A 20565-nucleotide genomic window follows, 5' to 3' on the forward strand; every position below is an offset into this window, starting at 1 on the left:
CAACGACAACCACAATTACCAGCTCTGTTTCTGACACTAACAAAAGCCTGGCAAAACTCGGAAGAAGAAAGTCCCGCACTCACCAAACCTCGCAGCCAAGAATTCAGCGCAGTCGTTCCGCTGCAGGCAACCAGTCATCACACAGGGCTCGTTGCACTGCTCCCGGATGGTCGTTGTGCTGCTCAGCATACAGTCAACCGCATATCTTCGCTGCTGGCCTCCGTTGTCGCGATCTCACCGCTGGCAACCAGCTGTTGGAATCTCAGTGCTGACGCCCGTTATTGCAACTGGGTCGCAAGCCCCAAGGGTAGCGTTGGCCTGGCGGCCTGGGGCACAACTGGAAGCATCCGAAGGTCCCGGCAAAGCATGAGGCGACTGGTAACAGAACAACTTGTTTATTCTAACATCGCAAAAGAGCGGCCGGTCAGGTCGACCGAAGTGGAAAGGCGGGAGTGCACGTTACTCAACAGAAGAAATCGGAGTCTCTCTCTCGGCGTCCGGGGGCAGCTGCTCTTATAGTCTCGGCGTCGCGGGCAAGAAGGAAGGTCACGGGATGAGACCACGTGACGGCGGAGCACGGACGAGCTGAGAGACATGTTGAGACGAGTGTAGTGACGCATCCGCCGGCCGGGCGCCGGACAGACCTCCTCGCTTCACACTTGGGGAGCTCCTCTCCCCGGCTGCCGCGCTTTGACAAGCGTGGGCACACACACACGCACGCACACACGAAGACACGTGGCACTGAAACACGCCTGGACGCGCTTGGCGGGGAGGCTTTGCGGCAGCTCCGAACGGGCCAAAATGTCCGCCGCTTTGAACGAAGCCCCGGCGTCCGTTGCATCCGCGCCGGCTATACCGCGCGTCGTAGGCGAAACGTAACACACCGGAGTTTTCGGCGTACAGGCGACGGACGGACGAATCGGTTAGCCATATGCAGCTTCGCTGTAAAAAACCAAATGAAGATAAAGAAAGGCATCAATTCCTAAGGCATAAGTAATGTCATACCGCGCAGTTAATGAACCTAGTTTATTTCACTATATAATGTTTTATTTGATCATTGCCTCTTATCAATATTCCATCAACAAGAAACGCGCGTCAAATGACACGATATCAATAACTTTTTCTTACGTAGCTTCATGTTGCAGATAGGCGGCCTCTGTGGCAAAAATTACGTGTTACATTTAGATAACAATGTTAAAAACGGCAGTTCACCTGGCTAAAACTACAATTGGTACCGGCCGACAAGAGTAGCGGGCGCACGAATGCAAGTAAAATAATAAAAAAGCTTACTGCACAGACTTTTTGCAAGAAAAACGGCGTCCACCAGCGTCCGCGCAAGGAACGCGCGCTCGCTAGCAGACGGCGCACTAGACAACGACAGCAAAAATTGAAGACTTCGTGTTGTATAACACATGCCTCAAATATATATACATGGCGAAAATGTGTTAATCAAAATTTTCACTGGAAATAAAGCACTGCTATAAGAGCGCACGCGCGCAACCCGTCTCAGTGCCCGCACCGAAATTACGTTGAATGTGCCGCGAAGCGCATCTCCAGCCCTATGCAGTTCTTTGCAGTTCGCTCGCAGCGCCCTCGCAAATTTTTTCCACGCGCGGCGCCTCGGCGAGAGAGCGCCGTTCGGTCCACTCGAGCATACACCTTTCAAGCCTCTACACTACAGTGAACTAGAATATATTCTAATACACAATACTATACACCTATCAAAACGCAAGATTTGCGCGTTTCCAATGGCAACGGCAAGGAGACCAATCGTCGTGCAGAAAAACGGGCGCAAAACTTCCCGCGGAAGGGAGGAGGAGGAGGCGAGGAGGTCGCGCGGTGCTTTCAAATTATCAAGGGATTCTACCGCAAACTAAAGTAGTGACACTCTCCTCCTGCGCCTTTACTCCTCGTTTCTCCTCTCTTTCACGCTCCCTCCTCGACCGTGGCGCCGTCTACACTGCTCGAGCGTAGCAACGGCGCCAACATGCGCTCCTCGCCACTGCGTAGACCACGGAGGAAGGAAACTAAGGAGAGGCCCTACCCCCTCCGCGCGCTAGGAGAAAAGTGTGGAGGAAATGACGTAGTAGGTTCTCATTTTTTTTGCTACTTTATTTTTTTGTTCTATGGCCACGCCTTTTGGGCCACAATGGCGGCGTTCTTATGGTTTTGAGCGCTCACACGTGTTGCTCTGGTAGGTTTCGGGCCGTGGCAAAGGCGCTGAGTGGGCGGGTTTGCGTTAGCCACCGTGGCTTGTTGCGCTGTGTTGCTTGCGCCGTGCTCTGCCAGATGTTGCGCGAGCGCGCGCGCTCCGCGCGCGACACCACGCGCAGCGCGGCGTGGTTTCGCGAAAGATGTAAACAAGAGAGGAGGGTGGCCCAAAAGGCGGAGCATCGCCATGAGCAACGCCAAATTCCGGCTTCACTTTTGCTTCACAAAGAGTGACGTCAGGGCCTCTCCTTAGTTTCCTTCCTCCGTGGCGTAGACGCTTCTCGAGCAAAAATGGCGCTGATGCACGGCGCGAGGGCCCATGTGATGCTATTAGGCCAATGGCGACGCGGCGTCGGCCAGAGCGCGCGAGGAGGAGGCGGCATTCTTCAAAGCGTGGCAGTACTTTGCGAAGTTTAAGGGGCTTTACCGCAAACAAGCCGTTTCTGCCACCTGTGTACAGAACTAGGAAATTCTAAGGATTCTGCCATAAAGTAATACTGGTAACTGGCGCGAGGCAATACGCAGTTTCGTAATGAAACGGGCTGCCAGCGTATAACAAGGATCTCAATCGCCCCCCCCCCCCCCCCGCAAAAAAAAAAGATTGTTGCGTTTTGTGTTGAGCTTTACACAAAACAAACAAACCTTGTGCTTTACACAGGGTAAAAGACAACACCAACTAAAGAGAATCAACTAAAGAAACAGCCAGTTTGCACGGTGTCTTTCTTCGCTCAGCCTGCAAGGTGAGGCGCGGGCTGAGGCCCTTTTCGTGGAACCCTGCAACAGCCGGTTTACACGCTGTCTTGACGGCGGGATACGTGCCGAGGGGTGGGTGATGATTTGACACTTCTAGTTAACTGCGCCTATCAATTCGTTGTTGTGGTTCCCTTCCTTTCACACTTTTCTCAATTTTCCAAGTAACGATGGGGTGAGCGTTTTTAGTCGTTGTCCACGCCGCGTTGACGTCTGGACAGGAGGTGCGGTGGTTTGACACACGTGGCAGGCGTTCAATTAACACCCTTCGCGGTGTTGGGACGTAACACGGCCCTTGGTTGTGATGTGATAAACGTCGCTAAATGCATCTGTTCAGTTGGCGCCGTTCGGAAGCATATGTTTCTTCCGTTCTTCCTCGTAGTTATGTGCGCCTTTAAACCTTGCGCGTGTGCGCGCAGATCAACAAATGAAAGGGTTTAAGCGTGCCATTTCGCCTGACTGAGATGGTGCCAGCCAGTCTGTAACAGAAAAAGAAAAAGAAAGGAAAAACTTGCCAAAGACGCAACAGATTATGAACTACACTGCGAGACCAACCACAAGAACGAAGCAACATTGCCTAAGTAATTATAAAGAAGGCTTGAAATCGTTCTTACCTTTAAAGGGACACTAAAGGTTACTATTAAGTCAACGTGGACTGTTGAAATACCATCACAGAAACCTCGAAACGCTTGTTTCGTGCCAACGAGAGACTTATTTTAAGAGAAAATGCGTTCTGAAGCGTCCGCGTACCGCTAGCGCAGTTCAAATCGCCCGCCCTCCGATCGAGGAGTACTGACATCATGGTCTCATAGTGACGTTGCGCCAACGGTGAGTAGAACGGCGTCCGCAGACGGCGCTACGGCTTTTCTGCGCAAAACGCAAACGCGCGGCCAGAAACAGAGCCAAGACAGAGCCGACAGCAGAGCGAAAGCGGGAGTATGGTGGCTAGCGGAAGGAGAAACGAATTACGTCCCACATTACGTCCCACGGCACACGGAGAGTCCGTTTTCGTTAAACTATAGGCTGCGGCGAGCTCGCAGCGTGGTCGGCGTGATCTGTGAGAAGTGACGAGCCTTTTCGCACTCGCAACAGGGCATAAAAAAGTGCGAATCGACGCAAAACTCGGCCTAGAAACGTGCTTCGCCACAGCCAGGGCTCAATACGACCCAAGCTGGCGCGACCCAGATGTCGTTCCCCGCACCGCCACCAGGCGCCGCTACTATACCTCAAACTCCAGCGCAAGACGCCCATAAGCTGGTACTTCATTCTATGGCGCAAACTTCGACGCTCGTCGCAATGGACCCTGACACCGACAGATTGGCTCGCGATGGTGGGCTCAACTTCAGCGATTTGAGCACCGACGAGCGCGACCTGCTGCTGAGGGCTCGCACTGCCGGCGTCGTTGCGTACTACGACGGCGGCCTCGACACCGGCTCTCCGGAGCGGGAAAGCAACGAGGGCTTCCCACGACATCACATGGACGTGGCATTCTCGCTGCTTGTTCCAAATGAAAGTGTCGCGAGCCAGCAGAACCCTCACAGCACGACGCGATAACGAAAGTACTGAAACTCCAAAGCGTGCGCGGCGCAGAGTCGAGCGCGCAGAGTCGAGCGAAAACGAAACCTTTCGAACACCCATATTACTGAAGGGTAACGTCAAAATGTTATTTTTTCTTAGAGTCGAATAGACGTAGACAAGTAGCATTTTTTTCCGTCTTATAATCGAATGAAATGATATTTTTAATACGAGTAGTTGAGTATTAGTAACACAAATTATGAGGAGTCCTTTCGTCATCGGGCTAGTACCGGAATGTCGCTGGGGGGTCTCAAATCGTGTCATGCACTTACCTCAATTTCTCGGTTACTAAAGCTCTGTTCGCGATTAAATTGACGCCTTAGACGTTCTAGAACATTGCTCTACCACTTTAACTTGTGTTTCTGGTAACCTTTAGTGTCCCTTTAAATAAGGGGTCGTTTTCCCACTTCTTTCTGTACGTCCGAGTGTATTTTGCCCACTTTGCCCATCGGGACGACGGGATTCCTTGACCCGGGAAGCGCGGGCTGACGGTCTCCCGATATTTCTACCTGTCTAGCCGGAAGCTTGCTGCAGCAGAAGCGCGATTTATGTGATTAATCTTAGCTCGGGAAGTTTGAGATCAGCGGAACGGCTGCAAAGAAAGGTAAAGAGAGGGCTGGCGGTATATGTGGCCGATGGTCCTTGCTTGACGAGCGAAACACAACAGGATAGAACTGCTGCTCGCTGGCCGGGCCGATTGGTTCATACTGATATTTGAGAAAGCCAACGAAAAAAAAAGAAAAAGGAGATGCAAACACGAAGGAAGGAAACAAAAGAGAACACAGACATGCTTCTGACAACAAATTATCCTATTTCCTTTAAGTTCGCGTCTCATTTTTTTCCCGTTGCTTTTCTCAAGTAACAATATGATAATTGGTCACGCTAATTGGTTTCCTTCGTGTTTGCGTCTCAAACAGGCACGCTGCTCATGATACTGACCGATTTATGTATGTCGGTGATTATCTAGTATTTTTACAATGCCACATTGAATGCTTGGCTTCTGCCGCGTCTGCAGCTTGTGCAGTTTTTCACGAGTGCCTCGAAATCCTTACATTGTCATGTGAAGAGGCTGCTAATAGTTACATTAGGTTTTTAGATCTTTCGCTTGTTTTTTCAAACAGTCATATGTGTTGGTGCTACGAGCCCAGAGGGAATAAAACCATTCTACCATTTTCATCAGCGCATTCCAAGCTAGTTAAGCGGGGCATCATTAATATTTGTTTTAAAACACTCTTCTAAAATCCTGTCATCACCTGGTACGCACAAGCTTCGAAAACAAGGTTTCTCGCCTAAGCACACCTACCCCTTGCAAATGCTGATAGCATACGTGATCACCCAGATTCCACTATACCCTACAGAGCAGAATCAGAAAAGTGGTTTTCATGCCGTACTTGCAGCAACCTAGCCATAATATGAAGAAAATTGGGAATCGTGCTGCGTTGACGTCATCTTTTCATCCGCTTTGAAGTTGTCTGGTTTGTGCGCGAAAGTTAACAACACTGCAAAGAGGCGCCGTGATTGCAATGAAAAACACCGAGAAGCGTTTGTTTCGTGCATGGAAGGAGTGGTGTGTCGCATTCGTTTAGACTGCGGGAAGGAATACATTGGTCAGACGGGAAGATGCTTCAATGATCGTTTACGGGAACATTCGAACAATGTTAATAATCTGGTACCGACTAGTCATCTAGCTGCACAGCGCTCGCGTCGTGGCTGTGAACCCTTGTTTGATAAATCACAAGCGATATCTAGGAACCCAGATCAAGTCACTAGGGAGATCATCGAGGCACTTAAAATGATTAGAACTGATAAATTTGTAAGTAGCCCATCTATATCGCTGTAAAAAAAATTGTATCTAGCGCGGTAGCGTCTTGAAGGGGATGATTGTGCCGGAAAGAAATCTATGCTGCGATATTGGCCTGTTGTACGATGGTACATATGTGGTAACCATGTGCAATAAAAATTCAGTTATTAGAACTGTGTCTTGCTTTCCTTCTCTTGTCCTCTTGTTTCTCCTTTTTTTTTGCGTTTTGCCTCAAGTTGTGCAGTACCAACTAGCCCACCAATCTGTTCTCTTGATGCCCGACAAGCGGAGGGGGCGATTAGCGCCAGCTACTTGTGACGCGTGCCTAAGCCCATTAGTGCACAAAGCTAACCTCAAGAGTGACAGTCGGCGCTTTGCTACATCCATCTAACGTGCGGTCGTTTTAACAACAAAAGCTAAGAGGCCAGTGTCAAACCTCCGGCTCCTGATGTGCGCGGGCCAGGCGTGTCTGACCGGCACAGAACGCGTCAACGCCGTAGCCATCATTCACCGCGCGCACCGTGCCCATATTGTGACAGTTGTGAGAACCCGTTTCCAAGACCGCGGCTAATTGACCGTTACGGCAACCCCTTCCTGAGCAAATATTTACTCCAGCTTTTGGACAAGTGTATACCCAAGTCTGAAGTGCGCGCGGCATTGACAACTTTAGTTGCGTGTGGCCCGCAATTATTACGCTATCGATTTCGCTGAAGATATTGTAGTAGAACACGTTGTGGGTCGAGTTGGTTCATAGCTTTCAAAAGGTGAAGCGCCAACAGAGACAGCACACTAAGAAAGAACAAAGACAGGACAAGGCGCTTGTCCTGTCTTTGCTCTTTATTAGTGTGATATCTCTGTTGGCGCTTCATCTTTTGATCGTTGGAGATCGCACGCAGGTAAGAGCGTGGCACGTGGCGGCTCATCATATGCCAAGCACCTTGCCGTCTTAGTTCGCAGGTGCTTCCTGCTTATTACTATTTTAAAGCGAAGCTTTCTTTGCCTCCGACTTTCCCACAGCTGCTGCTGCTGTGGGCTGCTGTCGCGCGCACCGCCTCGGGGGTGGTTCAGAGCGATGACAAGCGCGAGTAAGAGAGGAAAAGCGACGGGAGAAACTCGTTTTCACCCCACCGCGTCGAATGTGCACAATGCCCTCTGCAGCTCCGTGGCCGTCGCCACATTAGCCGCTTGACTGCTTCCCCTCAGAAGCATTGCAGAAACTGCAGCGCTTGCCCTTCTACTAACGTGCGAGGCCAGAAGGGACGCATATAGAACCGTAGAGAGGAGAAGAGGCAGTTCCCATATAAGAGAGGGGGGTGGGTGACGTGAGAAGGCAAGGAAACCCCACTACTATATGACAGCGGTTGCGAGGAAACAGGATAAGCTTAAGTACGGAACACTACGTTGCTGCTATTTCTGAAAAATAAACACCACGCAAATATGTCAAGCGGGCAACTTACGCAGGGCGTGCAGAAGCAGAGCCGCATTAATTAAAGCGCACCGCAGGGTCCAGGAGGCAATACGGAAGTGGTCGACCGTCAAATCAACACTTTCAGTGCCCGCCGCGTTAGCTTTACGGCTATCGATTTGATCCCTATGGCGGCAGCCGCATTTTGGCGGGGGCGAAATAGAAAACGCACTTGCACTTAGATTTTGAGACACGTTAAAGAACATCACGGTGTCAAAATTAATCCGAAGTCTGCCACTACGGCTTGCCTCACAATCTGAGTGTGGTTTTGGCACGTACAGGCCCATAATCCAGTTCCAGTTTAGTACTTCTGCCACAATGCGATATGCCACCTGAGGAAAGGGCAATGCTCAAACCTTTCAGAGGTTATAAAATATGGCGCACAACAACGCCTGAAGCAAACACCTCTCCCTGTGTGTTCTGTGTACTAAGCAGACAAACAGCAGTGGTGCACGGAAGGTAACGTTTAACATCAACTCATCACTCTCGTGCTATAGCCTAAACGTCGAAGAAATTAAGCTTTAGCCGTCAACGTCACCGCTAATTATCGTCGATCAAAGCATCCAGCACGGAAAGCTTCGCTTACATCGACTCCCACAGTGCGTGGGACCTGCATATATAATTTTACTGCATCCTTTGTATTGGGCTCTGTTGCTTTGCGTTTGTGTCACTCGCCCTTGTTGCGCTTTCTTTGCATACGTTGCATTTGGGATGGAAGCAAACACCTGAGTTGCTGGTAAAAGAAAGTCGGCGTAGACGAGTCTGAAAGCATGAATAGCCAGCGGACCACTCACACGAAGATCCTCGGACAAGTGGCGCGCCGGCGGACCATCCATAAAACCACTCGGTCGCGACTGGTCTCTAAATGTTTGGGACGCGGCACCGAGGGATAGAAATGGTGGCCCCGTTGCCCCAACCAAGGGTTCTGGACTCAACCTCAGGTGCTTTGCACCACCGGCTCTGCCGATATAGCGTTGCCCTAAATAGCCCAAAAGTAGCCAAATAGATAATTACGAAAAATCACGCCATGGCAATACGTATTTTGACCGTGGCTTCGTTGTGGAGTAGTCGGTTTCATTTGGCATTGTGCGACGACTGCTTTGCAATTGAAAACCATATATGGAATGCCTGACCATGCAAACAACGTGTTTTTCTCGCAGATCAAGGCAAACCTGGGTCCCCATGCCTCCCCTGGGCCCAGGGAGACTTCGTGCGCGACTGTGTTCACGTTGCAAAAAATGTTTTGACCTCTAGCACCAGTGATCTGTATTTTTCTGGAATAAAAGCTGCTGAATATGAACCCATTTGAGTGAAACTGTAAACTATAGGAACAACAGCACGTAGCAGGTGTAGTGTTCAATAGAGCGGGGAGATTAACGTCACTTGGGCGTTTTGAGCCAGTGTATATATACTGTTCTCCGTGTGGCTGAGGATGACGATGCTGTGAGCAAACATCCCGCGTCCCACCGATGGCGAGCATCTTGACATTGCTCATACTTGCTAGGACTTGCGGACACACGACACGCTCTGCAGAGCGTGTGTCCCGAAGACTTGACGTGATTGCGAACCGCGTCAATGTCGGTATACAGCGCATCACGCTAGACCCACGAGCGAACTATACTAGCATCACCGATGCCGCGTCGCCATTTTGAATCATCTCTAATCACGATGGAAGGTCAGCGAGGGGCACAAAGATGCCGTAGAAACGTGCTTCGCATTGAACGGCGTGTTATCATATCGCTAGAACGCATGCGAACCGGGTCATCGTTGATGAAGTAACATCTAAATGACGCCAATACATGGTGACGCAGAATTTCTGACGCTGCTGATGATTCACTGACTCACTGCTAAGATTCGACTATCGCAAAGATATTTTATCTTTTTTGTCTGCCTTGTACATGTATTATCACTTAAAATGTTCCTCCTGCATTGGAGCTGGGTTAGGACAATTGCTAACTCGAGTCCGACTTTTCGAGGGACCATAAATACGATTACTCTCGATAAACGCGAAACCGTGGTTGACTCATTCCTTGGCACTGGCAACTAATTTTCTTTTCGAGGCTGACTCTTGCTGACATTGTGCAGTGTCGGCTAGCATACACTGTGCAAGTTTCGATTGATTAACTTTCAATTGAAAACTCAATATTTGTTAATTTCGCAATAGGTTAATTAAAATTTTAATTAAATTATGGGGTTTTACGTGCCAAAACCGCTTTCTGATTATGAGGCACGCCGTAGTGGAGGACTCCGGAAATTTCGAACACCTTCATGGGCTTCTTTAACGTGCACCTAAACCTAAGTACACGGGTGTTTTCGCATTTCGCCCCCATCGAAATGCGGCCACCGTGGATAATAGGTTGACTGTTAGAAGAAACATATGCGGATTCCAAGCACTGTGGGAATCGATGTAAGCGAGACCTTCTGTTCCGTTTGCTTTGATAGACGTTAATCAGCGGTGATATTAACGGCGAATGTTAAATTTCATCAGCGTTTAGTACAATGCCACAGTAGAGAGCTAATGTTAAACATTACCTTGCGTGCACCCCTGCTGTCTGTCTGCATAGTACACAGAACACAAAGGGAGGCATCTTTCTTTGAGGCGTTGTTGTGCGCCATTGTTCATAATATCTTGAGAGGGTTGAGCATCATCATTGCCTCACATGGCACATCGCATCGTGGCAGAAGTGTCAAGTTTCAATTGAATTACAGGGCTGTGCGTGCCAAAGCCCCGATCGGATTACGAGGCACTCCGCAGTGCCGGAATCGGGCCTGGTGTTCTTTAACGTGCACCTCAATGTATAGCTGCACTTTTTCTTTTTGTATTCCGCTTCTGTCTAAATGTAGATGCCGTGGTCAGGATTGAACTTGCGACCTCGAGTAATGCCATAGCCACAAAGCTATATGTAACGCGGCGGGCACAGAAGTGCTGATTTGACGTGTGATCGCTTCAGTATAGTGTCGCCTGGGCCTTACGGTGCGCATTAATGCGGCTCTGCTTCAACAAAGCTTCGACTGGGGCATAGTTGGTTTGGCATCGTTCTGCTTGCTGCGCTATACTGCTTATACGAAGGAATTAATGCGGCTCTGCTTCAACAAAGCTTCGACTGGGGCATAGTTGGTTTGGCATCGTTCTGCTTGCTGCACTATACTGCCTATACGAAGGTCAAAAAAGAGACAAACACACATGCGTGCTGGTTCTGCACGCCCTGCGTAAGATGTCCGCTTGACAAATCTGCATGGTTTATTGTTCAGAAATAGCTGAAGCGTACCGCTCCGTACTTTGAACTTAAATTAATTCTCTTTGCACAGAACCGCTTTCCTTGTCTTCTCAGATTACCTTTTCCCATACCACCCCACATCCTCTTATGGGAACTCGGAGCAAAAACTGGCAAGGCTGTTAGTTGTTCTCTGCGCCTACTCTCACCCCTACTCTCTAAAATTATATCTAGCTTCCCTCTGGAGAAGGGTTGAAATCCGGGCCAGTTGGTACATAGTTGAAGGAAAAAAGCATTCACAAAACACAAAGGACAAGAAGAGAGGTTCACACCACAACGACAGTCGTTGTGGTGTGAACCTCTCTTCTTGTCCTTTGTGTTTTGTGACTGAATTTTTTCCTTCCCTCTGGACTTGCACCTTAAGAAGGTAGGTGCTGCAATTTCTGCAGTGTTTATGCGGGGGGTCACTACTGGTAATTACAGCAGTCAAAAGTCTAAGATGGCGACGCGTAGGGAGCTCCACAGGGCGTTTTGTGCAAGGTTCAAAGAAGCCTCGCCCCAGACCAGGACGAATTTTTCTTCAACTGCGAAGCTTTTTTTTCGAGGAATCCGTATGGGGTTCCGTTGAAGCACTTAGCCACGTTTGGGTGGATGTCTCATTTTGCCTTTATTAAGAAGTTTCTCGCGCTGTCGTTCCTCCCTATCTCGCTCATGTCATGTATACACACGCTCTGAACCACACACCGACTCGGTGTCATACAGCAGCAGCAGCATCGGAAAAAGTCGAAGAAAGAGGCAAAGAAAGCTTCGCTTTAAAAATTTGCCGCGTCCGGCAAAGTTCCTTTTTTTTTAAAGTTTTTCCCTACGACTCCAGCGTTTGTACTTTAGTGTGGAGTCACGAATTTAAGAGTCTCGCGCATTTGGGCCACGTTGGGTTAGTAAAGGTTACCCAAACTTGCCATTTTCACTTCCTGGCTTGAACACAATGTACTCCATTTTTACTGTTAATGAATTAACTATAGGCCTTAGCAAACGCTACGCCATAATCATTTTCTCCAAGCGCCATTTCTTTTTTTGCCTTACCAAGCCTGTAATTGTGGTAATAGTGGCGTTTTTGGTATCGCATAATTGTAATTTTCTAACACAGGCGCGATCATTTTGCCATTTAATGTGGCTTCAAGCTGTTCGCTGTCGTGAAAACTCAATGTTAAGTTGCGGCCCCCCAATGAGCTGTCCATTCTTTAACATTTATTGATTTCTTCTGAGTTTTTCTCCTGTGCGTCCAACCGCAAGTCCCGCTTCCCTCCCTCTCGGCATCCCTCTCGCGACACTTGCGTTTGTCGCGTCAGCTGGCATGACCAGCTCGGGCCGAACGAATTAATCGAACACACATTGTCCGTTATTCTGGTCCCACACAATCCTGGGCTATGTATTAGAAATGCACGCAGGCGGTGGCGCTGCGGAGTGGCCAGTGAGAAGAATGCTTCAAGGATTATCCGCACAGCCTCTCCGCATATGGCTCCGTTTGTGCGGGCGCGTTTCTTATGCCTTTCTGATGATTTACGTAATGAAAATTAGACCATTTAAAATCGACAGGATACGTTGCGTCCCTCAGTGTACAAATCGAGCGGCGCAGAGGGATATAAGTCTTCATTCCTTTCCGACGGAGGCGTGTCCAAAAATTAGTGGCCGGTGAAGCTCCCGATCGGGAAGCATGTGACGGCGCCAATGAAGGCGTGTATCGTGCATTAAGCTTTTACGACGTTGTGGCTGTAGCTTACGGGAGCGGGACGTTCAAGGTGGCACGAAACGACAAGCTAACGAGTCCGCGCCTATGACCTGCACTGTAAAATAATTTACACCCTAAAAAGTGAAAAAGGGTGCAAATGTGTCCATAACTCACACCCTTAGGGAGTCCGTTAAATAGATAACACCCTAAGGGTGTAAGTTATAGACACATTTACACACTTTTTTCACTTTTAAGGGTGTAAATTATTTTACAGTGATACACGACGTTATAAGGCTGTCAGAAAGCCACCGCAACAGGCGATTACTTGCAGACCCGTTAGGCAGCTCTGTCTGGTTTTCGAGTACCAGCGGAGAATGAACGGCGCGTTAAAGTTTTAACAGGCCATATGCGACGCGCTGCCGTGCGTTTGCGGTACTATATTTTAAAGCATTCCTCCGGTCTTTGTTTTTAGCGCGGTGTAGTTTTCTGACGGGGTATTAACGTTCTAATCTATTGCTATTGAAGAACTATGCCGTACCACTCATTGTTATAGCAAAATATTCACAATTCGCCACCAACGTATAAACGTTGGAGCGAACGACCCCATCAGCGCTCCACGTAGCCGTTGCTTATAAGCGCGGTGCTTGAGAGAGCGACGGATTCCCGTCTTTTATCTGGTAACCGTCAACCACGAAGAAAAGCTCGTTGACACTGCAGGACGCCATTTGTTACTGACGATGCGCTTTCAATAGCTTTTTTTCGTAGATGGGCGAAGCCGTGCTTCGACCGCGTATGTTACACCAAAAAGAACGGTCAGACCTGGTAGACTTCCTTACTGATAGTTGGACCTGGCAAGCCCGCAGTCGTCATATCACTCTCACATACCCAAGGCATGAGTCACACACCATACTAAATCTGCGCTTCCAGGTCGAGTCGGAACTAATGCGCACGCATCAACAACACGTGCCTCCGAAGACGACACGCTCTCTCTTGTAAGAGCGCCGATTTTGTCAGCATCTCCATAGCCACGTTGGCTCGCTCAGTAAAATGTCGTTTGACGTCTATACCACAATGACCCCGACGTTTAGTCACCGATCACGGCCTGGTCTAGGATTGATAATACCGAATAATCTAATAGTAGATAATCGATCCGCGAAACGTCGTATTCGAGTCGCACCCGACGTGGTGGATATGGTATCGCGCCACTAAGCCCGAGGCAGCGGGATCGAATCCCGGCTGTGGCGGCCGCATTGTGCTAACCATAACCACAACCACGTGGGCGAAATGGAAGAAAAAAAAGAAGAATGAAAGACGTATGTGCACCGTTCATTGAGCGCACGTTAAATAAACCCCAGCTGGTCGAAATTAATCCGGAGTTCGTCACTATATGGCGTCCCTCACAATCATATCGTGGTTTCGGCTTTGCCAAAAAAAAAAAACCCGATACATGTAATTTTTTTTTATTGGAGTCGCGAGCACAACGAGCACGTGCCCTTCCACCCCCTCCCCCTCAAAATTATCTGTGTTGATACGGGGCCTGTCAATCCCATCCTCTCTCCTCACTCTCTCCTGCCAGGGTCAAGACGGTGCCTGTGTGTGAGTGACTTATTGGGAGGGTGAAGAGAGAAGTGCAGCGCCGTAACCTTGAACAGGGCTGCACAGAGGAGGGGTGAGGGAAATATAGAGAAAGAGAGAGATATAGGAAGGCCCAGTGGTAAGGCGTGAAGCGAGGGCGGAGAATCACAGTCGCGCGCTACAGTGTCCTGGAGAAAATTTGTCTACGCCATTGGTCGCGAGTACAATGCCTATTCAGAATGGCGACAGGCGTTTTTAAGTGACCAATAGAATCACGCGCTGCGCGCCGATTTTGCTGCCCCCTAGTGGCGGTCAGGGTCGGTTACCGCAAAACGAGAAAGCTGGATGCGCAGAACGCGCACCGAATTTCAAACAAACTGCATTGACGGAGCGCGGATTCTGCGGGTAGCCGTCGGCGCAAAAGCAGGGTGAGTTCGTGAGTTTAGACCTCAATTTATATAGGTACGCGCGTGTTGCTGTTGTCGATTGCTATAATGAGCGAAATAAGCGGAATTTCGATGCCAAAATTTATATATTGGTGCAGGGTTTCGGGAACGCGAAAATGACAAAATTAAAGATTCGCTTTTTGGACCCATTTCCAGCCTTTGTGCCGCGTGCCCCCTTAACTTTGTCGGGTGTTCGTGTTGAGCACTGTATGGCTTGCTTTAAGTTTGCTGTCGTTCGATTCAGATAGTTTTCTTTTTAATTGTTTTTCTTAGCTACACACACATCAGTGCCCATTATGTTGGCACCGGTCTGTCTAGCCGATGCCTTTGCTGTCTTTCAGTTACCTCCTATTATCTGGTCCTTTTCCCAGAAGAGTGTGTATTTGCGTGAGGTTCGTATATCTTTCATACCTTTTTTTTTTTTTTTTTCTGGAAGCGCCTATGCTCTTCTTTCTGCATGTGAATTAGACAACTCCCTGTTTGTCTTATCTATGAATATTTAAAAAATTCCAAATGCTAAGTGAAGTGCCTTTACTGAAGGACTGTCCTGATCATCGGCTTTCTGAGCTGAAGCGGCATGGAGACAGATCACATCAAGCTCCTCAACAAAGTCTGTCGAGATGTGATGAGTGAGTGCATCTGCTAGATATGTCCTTTTCATTTCCATGCAACAACCGTCTGCAGTTATTGTGAATACGATATTCAAGGCAATATCGCATATTTTGTTGATCAAGCTATGTAACAGAGGCGGACGAATAAATTCTGGGATGATTGCGACAAGCTCTTTGATGAAACTACTCTAATTGCCTCTTTAAATAACTTTAATGCGCATGTTGCAGTAACAGGTCAGGGTTTAAAGCATACCCACTTAGTATGGATACTGAAACTAATACTGATTTTGAGATACAGTGACCAAATGCATTGTTTCGTGTTTTAACAAAATTTAGTTTTTGCATCTGTGCGATGACAACATATCAGTTTTGTTGAGTACATCTATCAGAGCATGCAAAGCAGGCCAAATGTAATGTATAAGTTTTCGTAAAATTGTTTGTTTGCAGAAATGCAAAACTTTGGCGAGTTGGTATGATAGTGTAATGTGACTTGGCACTGAAAACATTTCTGTGTTTTCTGTGCCAAGTCGCATGTTGTTATCCTGTTTGAGGAAGTTTTGCAAAGCTTGAACTCTCAAATAATGGCTATATTTTAGAGCAGTGTCAACATAGTGAAAAAAAAAAAAAACTTATTTACGTTTTTTGACGGTTTGGGCTCTCTCTTTCTTTTTTTAACCTTCAGATGAGTTTTCTCCTGATTCGGAGGAGGAGACGCGTCGTCAAGGGCTTTTCCACGAACTTCAGTCATTCATCCGTGGGCAGTTCTCAGGTAGGAGGATTAGGCTTTCCATTGGCTTTGCTGAAAAGCAGAATTCATTATTTTTTACCGAAGTATCGCGACATTTCTTAGACATCATAAAGCAGGTTTCACGTGTGTGCGTCAACTCGTAGTGCAATACAATGTAGCCGGAAGAAAACAGTTTTGTTTGCGCTTTTCCCAAACTGTCACTTGCTTTAATGTGCCTTGTCGAGCTACACCTTTTGTACATGCCTATATCCATCTCCAATGCAGGTGCCCAGCTCACGCTCTATGGCTCATCGTGCAATGGATTTTGTCGTGTACAGAGTGATCTAGACATTTGTCTTACTATAGAGAGTAACAAGGACGGCAAGGTGAGTCACTGCTGGACTCATGCATCTGCGCATACGCCTGAACAGCATGTATACACGAGAAGAAAATGCTACATTATAGTTCTTAGTTTTCTGTGTGCGTTTATTTTTACAGTATGAATCAGTGAGAATGTATGTATTCTCTGAATTCTCTCTTGTGCCTGTATCTCCCTCTCTCGTCTCTCTAAAGGGCCTCCTCGCCAGGCTTCACGATAAATTTCGGTTCTAGACTGGAAGTTATGGGGTACCGCCTAGAGACTGTTTTACCACAGTAATGTTAAGAATTGCCCGCAGGCAAGTTCACCGGCATTGTACACACTCTCTCCCTTTGCCTAGACGAGCGTTCGCAAGCGAGGTTCCATCCCACCTTCTTTCATACAGAGGAAGGACGCGTGCGCGTCTCTTTAGAATTTCAGCCGTTCTCGCGCCGCGCTTGTCTTTTTGCAATGGCCAAACACGCTGAGCGGCCACATAAGGTTGAATAATAAAAGACGAGAAATCTGTTGCTCTGTTGCTCACAGGACCATCAAGGCGTATATATTATTCAGCAGATTGCGAGAAAACTACGCAAACGCAAGGGCCTGCGCCAGATCCTCCTCCTCACCAAAGCCAAAGTGCCCATCGCGAAGTTCTACCACGAACCAACTGGTCTTGAGTGCGACATCAGCCTAAATAACACATTGGTATGTACCTGACAGCCTGCTGCATGAGTGTGTAATATATCTTACAGTGCATCTGTACAGCAGAACCTCACTGATGTGTTTAGAAAAACCGTAAACACGCTACTGTCTGTAAATTTGAACACACTGGTTTGTGGCAAACCAATTCGTTTGCATTGCGCACGAAATATTTGTTAAATACTCTCACCCACACATACACCTGTCAGAGTAAAAAGAAAGGAATTGCTGCCCTCTTTTCGTACACGTCACAACGGTAGCACCCATTAACTCTGTTGCAGGTGATCTGATGCAGCACTTTCATACCGCACAGCTGAGACATTGAACTAGCACTAAAGTTGCAAATGAGACAGTTGTCGTGAGCAGGAATTTAAGACAAATGATGTGCACATGATTTTTGACTTGCCCCCAAATTAGGCTCAATCTTCAGTAATGTGATTGCATAAAAAAGTATTCAACTAAACTTTGATGTAGTGTATCAATTTTTGTTGTTGCTTTCTCCCTTGTTTCTAGGCGCAACACAACACGAGGCTCCTGAAGGCGTACAGCAAGATTGATGAGCGGGTCCGAATACTTGGTTACACTTTCAAGCACTTTGCAAAGGTAACCGGTCGTCTATTGTTTCTTACTGCTGCGAGAGTTGGTTTTAAGGCAGCTGTGTATATATAACCCTGGATTAGGTCCAGTAACTGTTTCTTTGATGAAGGACAGGAAGATCTGCTCACCGTTCGATCGTTAAGGGAAGGCTAACAGAAACATTATTTTATCAATACCGATGTTTCTAATAAACATAACTGAGATATCAAATTTATGGTTGCTATAAGAGTGAATACTATTTCATTTGTGCACTGATGTCATAGGTTATGATGGCACATAGTCTAGTTTGCTATTTAAACATGATTACATTCCGATCAGAAGTGAGCTAAAAATTAATGCTATCATTTGTAAACCTTAACTATTGATAAAAAATTGTACCACTGAATCCATGTCACACAGACGTTATCGATGCAGCAATCTTTTATAAGTCAAATTCAAAAAGGGAGCAACTGAAATTGACGCCACATTGTGGGAGTCGATTTCAGAGGGGTTGTCGCATTTGCATAATTGACGTCGCAGTTCGAAAGCCATTCAAAAGGATTCTTGAGCGTGGGATCGAGTCAAATCCGAAGAATCAAACTGCTGCCATTGACATTCCAAGGTTGAGTTCAATTCAGAAGGGGACTTTTGTCGCAATGTTTGTCGATAAGCTGCTGCTCATTCACTGAATGAATGCACAGAACATTGCATCAGAGGATCACTCTTGAAAAGCAAAACCTTGCTGAGCTTGAGCGAACCTGTGTTGCCACGTGCCATCCAGGCTGGCATTCAAATCTAAGATGGCAAGAGTTCAGCAATTTCAGGGAATAACTGTGTAGCACTCAAATGGCACCTGGTGTAGAGCTGCCGTTAATATATGTTGTCTGATGCCTAACAAGGAGTGGACCTACTTGCAGATCTGTGACATTGGTGATGCGTCTCGGGGAAGCCTGTCCTCGTATGCGTACATCCTCCTGACAATCTATTACCTGCAGCAGTGCAGCCCACCGATTATTCCTGTGCTCCAGGAGGTAAGCTCGTTGCGTACGCAGTCTCTGCAGCACCTGTTAGGCAGCGCAATTTCGGTGCTCAATTATGGTTCTTTGAGGGGCTCAATTTTTAGCATGTAGCAATCGCAAGGAAAACGTAGGGAAACAAACTACTGTTTTTATTGAAATTGAAAAGACTACTCAAGTTGTCTATTTCTCCATTTTTATTTGCCGTCGTGCTTTATTTCTACATTTCAACTAAAGGACATACTTACCCCTACGCATTCCGTTTCTTATTGTCAATATTAGAGAGATTTAGTATAGCGTAATATGCTTGCGTTAGCATTAGCAAGTGACGCACCACTAGTGCTATCGTACGTTTCAGAGTGCTGCACAACCTAGTCTTTAAGAACAGCGAAATGGCATGCTAATGCAAACAGCTGCATTGCCACCTAGGTGTAAAAGTTAACAAAGTAAACCAACATACACAAGATGTCAATATAATCTGGTAATGTATTCGTATCATGAACACAGAAACAACTATGGTAGCACTTCGCTTTTTTTGCAAATTATGATGATTCAGTTTGTGGCATCATCTGTACTACAAACTAACATTTATAATCTGTTGCCTTCGAAATTGGGCTATGCGCGTGACTTGTTGCTTGAGCTGCCAAATCTCAGAGGCAGTGTACAGCCACTCTTGTTAAGCCTAAAGTGCCGAGAAATTGAGGACAGATTTCGGAAACAGCGGCCTGTTGTCTCTAATACCTTGATGTCGAAGCATCATGACACAAATCTAAAGCACCAGCATCTGCTGGGAACGAATGGACCAAACAGCACAGGATGTCTTGATAAGTCCAAAGTGGGTGGCTCTCGCCTCGAAGAGACTGCCATGTTTTCCATGCTAAACTACCTTTGCGAGCATTCGGGCATTAGTACCTTGCACTAAATTCCAAAAATGGTAGAGGCACGCAAAGCTGCTATAGCATCTGGCCCATGGGAAGTTTGTCCTCGCTATTTCGCTGCATACAGTTAATTTTCCCTATGCTTTTCCTGATTTCATTTTCTGTTGGCTTCAAGTGGTCACTAAAAGTTATAGCAATCTAGATTACATTGGCAGATGTTATAGAGCTAACAGCACTTATTTGATTCACTGATGGAAGTGCTTGAAAACTTCTAGTATTCGTGAAATATTCTAGCTGCCTCCAATGCATCGTGATTACACAAAGTTCATTAAAGTGAAGGGTGGTAGCCACGGCCCTAGCTACTGCTTCTGTTAGTCTTTATGGTTGTAAGAAGGCTCCAAATGTAATGTTTAAAATGCTATAGGCCTATCATATACGAGCTGCCTCTTGAATTTTCTAGTGCAGGCACAAAGAATGCGAATGTGTTGGCAGCTGGGCTGGTAATAGTTGTTTTTCCTTTCTTGCTTCATTAAGCTTAGCACTGTCAGGTTCTTCATTAGCTTACCTAGACTACGTGAGGCACACTACATGGTGCAGAAGAAGGAATTGCACAAGTTCACAAGAACATGGATATGATTAACAATGGTCGAACAAGATGTGTCTTAGCAGTCAACGTTCCGACAGGGAGACTTGTCCACAAGTCCTCTTGCTGAAATGTTGGCTCCAGCCTGACACATTCCTTGTTCAACCATGGTTGATAATAACATGAAATTGCACTTTCACCCCCGAGTGCTGTGAAGTAAGGCATTAACAGTAATAGCACAATGTTGCATGGAGTAAATGTGTAACGTGTACTGCAGTGTCATTAGCATTTAGTTATTGTTTCTCTTGTTTAGCGTGTTATTACGCATGGTGGTCCGCTTTCTGAAC

General features: G+C 47.2%; 2 protein-coding genes across 2 annotated transcripts in view; both read left to right on the top strand.

The window, feature by feature from the left end:
• Positions 1-15344: 15344 nt before the first annotated feature.
• LOC140214003 (terminal uridylyltransferase 7-like) lies at positions 15345-20504 on the top strand. The gene is made up of 7 exons (XM_072285236.1): positions 15345-15396; positions 16061-16147; positions 16391-16491; positions 17010-17171; positions 17679-17768; positions 18659-18772; positions 20496-20504. Exons 1-7 carry the CDS (start codon positions 15345-15347, stop codon positions 20502-20504), a joined length of 615 nt encoding a protein of 204 aa, XP_072141337.1.
• LOC126539604 (uncharacterized) overlaps positions 16045-20565 on the top strand; it is a 34262-nt gene continuing 29741 nt past the window's right edge. Inside the window, exons 1-5 of the mRNA XM_055075380.2 lie at positions 16045-16147; positions 16391-16491; positions 17010-17171; positions 17679-17768; positions 18659-18772. The gene's annotated coding sequence lies outside the window, so the exon portion shown is untranslated. The remainder of the gene's footprint in view (positions 16148-16390; positions 16492-17009; positions 17172-17678; positions 17769-18658; positions 18773-20565) is intronic.

The sequence above is a fragment of the Dermacentor andersoni genome, chromosome 11, assembly GCF_023375885.2.
Source record: "Dermacentor andersoni chromosome 11, qqDerAnde1_hic_scaffold, whole genome shotgun sequence".
NCBI classification, from domain to species: domain Eukaryota; kingdom Metazoa; phylum Arthropoda; class Arachnida; order Ixodida; family Ixodidae; genus Dermacentor; species Dermacentor andersoni.